The 10,079-nt window shown below is 40.8% G+C and overlaps 1 protein-coding gene across 1 annotated transcript; it reads left to right on the top strand.

The window, feature by feature from the left end:
• The first annotated feature begins 4,797 nt into the window (after positions 1 to 4,797).
• On the top strand, positions 4,798 to 9,129 carry LOC104433108 (protein SSUH2 homolog). Its single transcript, XM_010045757.3, has 7 exons — positions 4,798 to 4,963; positions 5,065 to 5,259; positions 5,691 to 5,757; positions 6,822 to 7,153; positions 7,403 to 7,544; positions 7,836 to 7,961; positions 8,497 to 9,129. Exons 1-7 carry the CDS (start codon positions 4,939 to 4,941, stop codon positions 8,879 to 8,881), a joined length of 1,272 nt encoding a protein of 423 aa, XP_010044059.1. The 5' UTR covers positions 4,798 to 4,938; the 3' UTR covers positions 8,882 to 9,129.
• Positions 9,130 to 10,079: the final 950 nt, after the last annotated feature.

Here is a 10,079-nt window from a genome sequence, read left to right on the forward strand (position 1 = left end):
AACTCGAGCTCTTTGAACTCCAAGTAATGAAGAGATGAGGATGCCAATTGACGTCACTTTGCATAATGCAGAGATTAAAGCACCTTTGCAAAACAAAAGAAATCGTAGCATTATCGTGAGATACCCAAATGCTATAATGTAGAGAGTGATACCTGTGTGAGGAAGAGTCGCCATCGCCGTCATTGACCCTGTCGTTGTCCTCGACGCCAATCGCTTTGCCGCTGAGATGTCAAGACTCTCGCAAGAGAGGTCTTCCCATGAACTCGCAATTGTCAAAGAAAATAACACGAACTCACGATGAGCGTCGAACTTGAGGTCGATGAACTCCAAATAACGATGGGCGTCGAACTTTAACTTGGGAGGGGACCCAAATCGCAAGAGAACTGTAGATCATCAAATTTGATTTAGGGCTTAGGGTTTGGATGAATTTGATTTGGGGCTTACGGTTCAAAGGGAGATCGAGCGTCAATTTCGTTCAAAGGGAATAAGACGATGACACGAGTTTGGGCTTTGAGTTCAAATGATTTTGTGAAGAAGAAGAAGAAGAAGGCATGTGATTCGAACAATGAAGAAGGAAAAAGAGACACCTAGGAAAGGGACACTCGGGAATAGCAGAAGGAAAGATCCGGCGAGGGTTGGTGGCCCTTGCCCGGCTAGGCCAAAAGTCGCCGCCGACCCTCGTCGGATATGGGCGAGGACCGTGACCCTCGTAGGCCCTCGTCAACGATCGGCCGGCGACTCCGCCGACCCTCCCCCTTCATTACCAACCCTTCCCGACGACAGCGGGAGGGCGCCCTCAGCCGCCTCCCTTTTTCTTTTAATTTTTAATTTTTTTTTTTTTAATTTTTGTATTTGTATTTTTAAATGTTTTAAATAAATTTTATTTTAAATTTAATTTAATTATTTTTTATATTAATTTTTTACCATGCAGCACCAAAATGACATTGTTTTTGCATTTTCTGGCTATGTCAGCGTGCAAAATGACGTCATTTTGCAATTACTTTGCATGAAATTATGCACATCAGCATTTTGATTGGATTTTGGCTGGATTGGTACTTAAGTGATCAATTTCTCTTCGATTTTGACACTTAAATGTCACTTTCGTAACTTTTGGCACTTAAAGCGTACTTTTGCCCCAAAAAAAGAGTTGCCAAATTGATTTTTAAAAATGGATTTTGGTGCTCTTAGCTATATGATGGAATTATGTGTGATTTTGATGGTTTTTATGTACTATGATGTGCAATTGAGTGCTTGGTGGTCGTTATTGATTATTATTGCAAGACCCAATTTTATGGGTTTTTAAATAGAAAAATGCTAGGCGTCGGTTTTTTACGCCGATTTTTATGTACTATGTAAAATTGTGGAGTTTTGAATTGGGAGTGTACCAAGTTTGATGGTTCGATTTAAATGCGTGACCACGCACAATTATTTTACTGGGAGATTTTTAATACGAAGAAAAGTGGCCGAGTTTATTATTTAAAACGAGGCATTTGAAAGCAAGGTATGGTGTTCTTGGCTAAATATGTGCTCGTGTGGTCACCTAAGTACCCTGATACGTTTACGTGGGGTAATGAACCCGTCCTGATGCGTTTACACGGGACGATGCCCGATTTTTTCGGATGCCCGACAGGGGTCTAGAAGCCGATCGTAGTGGAGGTTGGGCCGATACTCCTGTGTGGAATGCCGTCTAGGCGAGGGTTTTGGACGATGCCATGCCTGACGAGGCAGGACGATGCCTGGTTATGCTGGATGACCGCCGACCGTTGAGTTGGCCGTAGCCAATAGGTCGTAATAATTGGAACACACTTGAGTGGTTGTAATAGCTGCGCCTGATTATGGGACGAAATTGTGTGACACGATATGTGACGTGACATAACGGTTTAGTCTTATAATCGGGACCCATGTGATTGAAATGATGTGTTCCGGTTATTAAACTGCACTTGCTGCATTGATGATGGTATATATGTTGAGCTAACGTGCAGGTACACACCGAGGTGAGGTAAGTTCTGTATGGTGTGTGCTTAGGACCGCCTTCGAGGTGAATTTGCATCATAATCGAGGTTTAAGGTTTTGACTCGCTGAGATTTTATCTCACCCCGTCGTAGGCTAACCATTTTCAGGGTCATAGCATGGAGATTTACTGAGTGTGGATGTGGTGGACGTGAGATGCGACATCTATTGGCTGGCCCTACCATTAGCGAAGTTTAGGGTGACCCTGATCCCCGAAGGTTTTTGAGAGAATCGGTTGGAAGTTGCTAGCGTAAGGACTTGTAAATCATTAAATTTCCTTGGGACAATAATGGTTAAATGAATAAGTTGTTTTTCGCAACTTTTGTTTTGATTGACTATCCTTATTGTTCGTTTATTGACTGGGTGTTATGTTTAATTCGCTTTTGCATACGTTTAATCAAAAGATAAAAAGAATGGGTTGGCAATGCGTCCTAGGACGTCGCAAATTTTAAATCGACCGCCGAAGGATATGCGCGCGCTCGGGATTCAGAGCATGACATATATGATATCTACTTGTTAATTAAGAATATTTACATATTATCTATATGATATCTACTTGATTCATGTTGTTTTTATTTTCTCACTTTAGGTTTTTTTAAGCTTGGTATAATCATTAGTGGCCTCATTCTATAATAGTTCGAACATTGTGTTTAGTTTACATGTTTGAATATACATATACATACATACATATTGGTCTCACTCCTCTATTCTATGCACATGTGCTTGCGATACTCATAGGAATCGAACCTCGAATCCAGTACTCTTCGGCCCCACCACCAATCTCTTTACCAGTAGAGTCGCATGCCTATTGGCCATGTTTGAATATATGACAAGTGAGTTTTTTTTCATCAATCAAGCATTCTTTGTCTAATTAGATTCAATCTCACAGGCCCTAAGAAAGCCAAAGGATTTTCGTATACTTCCTCATGAGAAGTCATGGTCACGAAAATCTAATTGATTGCAATTTTCTCTAAATCTTAGATAAAGACAAATGAGTTTATCCAACATAGAAAATATCGATCTAATCACACCATTTGTAAAATGAATCTATCATCCCTTATTAGAATGGGTATCGCTTATCACTTAATCTTAGATGTTAGATGTGCAAAATGTTTACTCTCTACTCATTAGTATCGATTATGCCTTTTAAAAGTAACATGCCACTCTCTTTGAGGCCATCATCATCATCATCTTCCGAGCATCAGCTGTCATTACTCTGTCTGTCTCTCTCTCTCTCTCTGTGCGTGTGCGCGTGCGCGCCCGCATTATTTTGGGCTCTCAATCTCAATCTTGATCACCGATTGGCTCCAATTGAGGTTAGGTCAATAAGTATGGTCAATCTCGATTAAGTAGGCATTGACCATGAAGACAGAGCTAGTCATGGATTACATGGATGTAGAGTAGCAGAGAGAGAAAAGAGAATGGAGACGTTGGCGTTGATGGCAACCCATGGTGGTAATGATGGTGGTCTTGGTGATAGCTAGTTATGGTTAGCTCTAATGTGAATGGATTGAGCTGGCATTGGTAAAGATGAGAAAGGCAATGCAAGAGCAAAAGAGTGAGTAGTGAGGTAGGAGTTTTTTAAGTCTTCTTTAGGTGAGAAGTTGATATGTTATGTGAACCTAACTATGAAGAAGTAGATCCCCACATTCTAATTTATTTGATAAGTCTTTATCCATCAACCGTGATTGATCTTATCTATAGACTCCATATTCATGCATTTCCCAATTCAACCATGACCACATATCCAAAGGTTGTTCTCAAAGACCAATTGCAATAAGTAAATCATTTATTATTTTTACAATATTTTCTCCCTTATAAATTTTTACTCTTTTTTCTTTTGCCTATCTTTAGATTAAGAAAATCGAAAAATTTATGGTCTCTTTAGAAATCAATCCACCAATTTAAAAAGGGTTAATAACCTAAAAAAAACCCCAAACTGGTACACTTGTGATAAATTACTCCAAACTGGTACACCTGTAACAAATTTATCTCAATTAAATTACTCCAAACCGGTACACCTATAACAAATTTACCTCAATTGATCATAAAAAACTATAAACTCATACATTTATGACAAATTTATCATAAATTAATTTATTCGATCGCAAAAAAACCTAAACAAATATACCTTCCGCTAAATTGGATTGATACCACATAAAAATCACAAAAATTATAAACTACGATAAACGGAGCGTAAAATCTTAAATTTAACTATCACGTGTCATTTAATTTAATAATTTGACAGTAAAATTTAACGAATATTAACATAGGATAAATTTGTCACAAGCGAGTGTACGAGTTTGGAGTAAATTTGTTAAAAATATACTAGTTTTGAATTTTTTTATGATAAAAAAAATAGTTTGAGATAAATTTATTACAAACGTACTAATTTGAGATTTTTCAAAGTATAACCATTTTAAAAATGTTGTATCTAACTGCATTTCACGACGCCTTATAACACGTCGTACTTTACAAACATTGAAAAATAGGCGACGATCCAGATCCGATCTGTGGTTTTGCGATTCAACAAATGTTGATGTCGGGACTCGTAGAAGGGCGCCTTGAAAATTGGCGACACTCCCATGCGGATCGACCCAAGTAGAGAGAGAGAGGACAGAGAAAGTCAACGCACATTTTCTTGCATCGATCCTTCTCGTCGCGGGCCCTTCTCATCTCGATCCTGTGCGCAACGCAACCCATGACAGCGATTTCACCCAGGACGTCGGCACGTCCCTTCCGCAACGCGTGGACCCTCCTCTCCCCATCTCGCTGCGACCCGAATTCAGACAAAAACCGCTTCCTTCCCTCCTGTAGCTACTCTCTTCCTTCTTGGCTAAGGAAAAGAGTTGGTTTTTTTCCCGCATTTATATTCAGCATCTACCTCTCCCTCCCTCCGTGTCACTGCCCTCTTGAGACGAGGAGAAGATGATGGAGGAACCGCTGCTCTCAGGTACGCATCGATCGCTTTCTGGGTTCGCGCCGTTTCGTTCTTGCCCGGATGGGAAATGTCTTGGTCTCGGTTTCGTGACTTTCTCGGGGGTCTTCTTGCAGAGATAAGGAGCGAAAATGGGGAGAAGGAGACCGACAAGTGGCGCTCCTACCAGTCCCTGGGGAGGCCCGGCACCGCTTCCTTGGCCGGCACCGAGGTCAGCGTCGACGAGATTCGGTCCGCCGCCGCCGCCTCAGACCGCTACCCGCCCTCGATTCACGCCGCCCTCCTCTCTTCGCCCGAGCCCGATCTCGGCGGTACGTCCTGCGTCGCCTATCTCCGAATTTTGGATTTTGGGTCGAGCGTATTTGGAAAGAATGCGGGTTGGGTTGATGAGATTTAGGTGCCGGATCTTTTGCTTGCTGAACGTTGTGATTGTGATCGTTGCATGCCTTGCGAAACTGCGGAATGCGTGATCTTTCGGCTTGATTGATTCTGGGTTTGACTCTTCATGTTGGAATCTGAAACTCTAGGACTGGTTCTGGTTAACTTAAGTTCTTGTCACAATAGATCGTTGCTTGCTGAACGTTGTGATCGTGATCGTTGCATGCCTTGCGAAACTGCGGAATTCGTGATCTTTCGGCTTGATTGATTTTGGGTTTGACTCTTCATGCTGGAAAGTCTGAAACTTTAGGACTGGTTCTGGTTAACTTAAGTTCTTGTCACAATAGAATTTTATGCTTTGCAGAGCAATCAATTGTATACCAAGGTGGATATGGAGAGGAAATTGGCGGACCCTCCAGTGAGTTTCTGAGGTACGATTTGTTAGAGTCGCCCTTACTTTTCGTGAGGATCATTTGCATGTGTGTAATCGTTAGATGATACAATTTTGCTATTCTAGAGCATACCCTTAGGAGTTACGACACAAAGGTTTCATTCATTTTCTTGTGCTTCCAGCCTTTCATACTTCAAATTACTTATGGTGTTGCTATAGTTTCGGTGTCGAGTGTTGCTATAGCTTCAGTGTCCATCCAGTTTAGCTGAAACATCTTTATCTTGCAACATTGTCCATTGCTCTAGCCCTTTTATTCGATCAGCTTGCAGGATGGTGATACTTCTGTGGTTTGAAAGCATTTAATGAAGTAGTTTCTTCAATTTTCAGATGCCTGTCGGTACATTTATAGCGTTAATAGAATACTTTTGTAAAATTTGTATAGGAAGCTTGGTTTACTGGGGTGCTACTGTTATCCTTGAGGAATAACCAACTCTTGCTCGCCACTTCACTATAGGAAATTTTTTTTTTTTTTTTTTTTTTTCATCTTTCAAAATTCCGTGAAGTTTCTGACTTATCCTGGAATAAAGCACATTGTTATGTCACTCCACGAAAGTCGGTATATCCAAAAAAATGAGTTTTTTTTTTTTTTTTTTTTTTTTTGGAACCTTTAATTGAAAGATCACGTTAAAGATGGACATTTTTCCTTTCATGGAACTTCTAACAGGGTTTAGGTACTATACTGGTCAAGAAAATGCAACGTCCCTTGTTGTGGACCAAGTACACAATTTGTGCAGAATATTTTGTGCCTTTACATTTTTTTCAAGAGTGATAACATTGGCATATCATCCATTCCCTGTGTGGAACTCTTGCAAGTACCTTCTAGTAAGGCCAACGGAATGCCGTCCTGTATTGAACTCGATTAGAAAAAGTTGCAATGTATTCTTATTGCTCTCCGTATGACATCAATGTTTGACATTGTTTTGATGACACTTCATCATGTAACTGCAAATATGCTTTGTTTTATGCCCTGTGATAATTTTTTTGGAAAGGTTGTGCCCATGGCATTCTGAAACAATGGTTTGTTGACTGTGTCACCTTATGTAGGCCAATACTGGATGAAGTAGAGATACGGGAGTTGCTTATTGATCATGTTGGTCATCGCTGCTGTTGGGGGAGTCGTCCTGCTCGTACTTGGAAAATTCATGCGATTGAAGATTGCAATGTTTATGTGGGAACTTTAGATACCTTTATAGAGGAGAGAGAAATTATAAGAGAAACAGAACCCCACCGTGGTGGCAACCTCGATGGAAAGGACAAGGGTCCTGAGGTGGGACTTTGGGAATTGGATTTGAGGTCTCAATTTCCTGTCCTTTTTGTTCCTTACAAGGAGACACGGGCAAATGTTCCTCATTCTGAAACTATAGAGAAATGCACAGGTAGTTTTTAGGATAATCTTTTTTACAGCTTTTCATATAAGGATGTTTTAGTTTGTGATACTGCCCATCTTTATCCTTCTTCACTTAAGTGTTTTCTATTATCTGCTTGGTGCAGTCTAGGATAATGATTTTACATCGGTTAAAGAACAAGATATAAAAGATGAAGTTCTATTTATGTCATTATTATGATCAGTCATGTGATGTGCGGCTTTGTTTATGAACTGGCATAACTTGAGGAAAGCTGTGCAGGTTGTGATGGACGGGGAGATCGAGTGTGTCCCGCTTGCAATGCAGATCAGGAACCTGGATTTTATAAAGAAAATCAGATGGCACCATGCCCTGGTTGTTATGGAAGGGGTTTAATTGCTCATAGAGATGGATCTGATTCCATGTAATATCTTTGCTCTGAAGCTTGCAATTTTGATTACATTTTTCTAAGCTTTATCTTGTTCTCGGGTCATCAGCATTCTTTTCCATCTAGACTAGGGCTTAATGTTTTAAACCTCAAATTTATGGAGCAAAATCTCAGTATAATCACCATAGTCCATGAGGTTGGGCAAGATGATTTTGGTCGACTGGTTGATTGGTTCATCTGATGTTCCTGATATATACTTTGCACTGGAAGACTGGATGTTGATTGTTTATTGTGAATGACGTGGTGTTAATAATTCTATTTTTGTAGATGTGCCAAATGCAATGGCAAGGGGAATATTCCTTGTGCAACTTGTGGGTCTCGTGGACTTATTCAATGCACAACATGTCTCGGAAGTGGGTCTCTTCTCTCACAAGGCATTGGTGTTGTCAAATGGTACGTGTGCTCATGTGCTTTTGAAAGTTTTACTACACTGTAGAACTAGTGGATGAATTAACTGAACGCATAGAAGTCTTGATACTGTACTTTTTGACAAAGATATGTATAACGCCTGCTTGCTCTCCCTCTGTTACTGCACAATCACAGCTCTATGCCTCTTCTGTAGGAAGCAATCCTTCAATGTCTCCAGAGTGTTGTTGACTCTTGCTTCCACTCTTGGACTATATAGTTTGCATCTTAACAGCAACTTAGCATGATAATGGCAACTTAATGCACAAATAGTTCTTTATTAAGGGTTCAATGAAAGCAATCATGGAAGCCTTACAAGTGCAGGAACTGGAGATGCTCTAATTTGAGTACCTACTTCAATTTGTTAACAATGGGAATTGTGTTAGATAACATGCTTTCATGTTTTCAGTTGTGATGTTGTGAGGTGTATTTCAAACAAGTGTATTGGTTTTCCTAGCTCTCAAAGATTTAGGTGTCCTTTAAAGGGTACAACATTGGTTAAGATACTATTCTGCCATTGCAGGAAGACTCTATCAACCCGAAAAGTGAGCGCAACAAGTGGAGCCGCTTCGGTTCCAGAAGAGGTTTTCCACAGAGCAAAAGGGGTCCAGTTGTGCAACACTCAAGCACATCAGTGCACTCCGGCCTTCTTTGCAGACTCATTCTTCCTCAATAAGTTCTCTTCCGAAGTGATCTCCGAAAGGGCTTCTGTGCCTCCAACCGCAAGGGTGATATGCGAGAGGCACACGATCTCGGTTGTGCCAGTGACACGCGTAACCATGACCCATCGTAAGAGGGCCTTCAGCTTCTACATTATTGGATATAGCAGGGAGGTCTATTTGAAGGACTACTATCCTGCTCGATTTTGCTGGGGACTCTGTCCTTGCTTGGAGTGGTTGAAGTTATAAGCATGAAGGTCTTTATATTTTATGAACTCGCGTCTTGTACATGCCAAATAAGATCTTTAGCGAGTTTGACATCGTTGAGAGAGACTGCTATATATGTTGGCTTCCTTCTTTTTGTCCTTATGGTTCTTCAGGCTGGTCGAGGTTTTTGAGGCGTACATTTTGTGTGATGTTTATGTGTATCATCATGCGTGCGGTGTAATTTTTCCTTTTAGGAGCATCAGAATACTGAGTTTCTTGCTTCTACATTCTGGGTTGGAGTTGTTCTTTTGTTTTGCTTAAGCGCTTAGAACATGTGGGCGGGGTTGGCATGTAGGAGTGATGATTACTGTCATGTTTCTGATGTTAATGGGAGTTGTCGTGTTAGTGAGCTAACGCTGGATGTCCTTCACCGTCATAATTGCGTAGAAACTCCCTTTGATGACGGGCGCTCTCGTTGCCGCCTCTGGTCGCCTTGAGCAATTGAAGATTTGTCATATAGAAGATATGAGAAGAATGCCCATGGATTTCGGGGACGCCGACCAATCAAAAGGCCTATATGCCTGAATGGTTTGGTTTTTCCCCTTCAAATGCATTCCAAGGTAAACCTACCTGCCGTAAGAGCAATACCAATAGGAAAAATTAATCGACCAGTAGGTGTAATTCTCTCTCTCTCTCTCTCTCATGTCAATTTCCATCGCAGCCTTGTACTAATCGATAATATAAATTTACTTTTTTATTTTTTTCTGGTGGGTAGTACGTAGCTGCCATTCACTGAAAAAAGTCGCGAGTACTTATTAAGAGCTTCAGAGTAAATTAAATCCAAAAGGGCCAGGAAGTCTGAGACAAGTTAAAGTGATGTTTGGGTCGATTCTGGTGGGTAGTACGTAGCTGCCATTCACTGAAAAAAGTTGTGAGTACATATTAAGAGCTTCAGAGTAAATTAAATCCAAAAGGGCCGGGAAGTCTGAGACAAGTTAAAGTGATGTTTGGGTCGAACAATATGAAGACCCTAAACCTAATCTGAAACAAGTACCCACCCATTTTACTATTGTTTACCCGAACATATTAACCTGACCCTGAAATTGTCTATCTTTCGTGTTCAGGTCGGCCGTGTCGGGTAGCCTTTTTGACAGGCCTAGGAGGAGGGTACAGGACCCAATAAAGAAGAATGGTCATTAGTCCTCCAGGCCTTAACAATCCAGCCAGCTACTTTATTTGT

The sequence above is a fragment of the Eucalyptus grandis genome, chromosome 1 (assembly GCF_016545825.1).
Source record: "Eucalyptus grandis isolate ANBG69807.140 chromosome 1, ASM1654582v1, whole genome shotgun sequence".
NCBI lineage: Eukaryota > Viridiplantae > Streptophyta > Magnoliopsida > Myrtales > Myrtaceae > Eucalyptus > Eucalyptus grandis.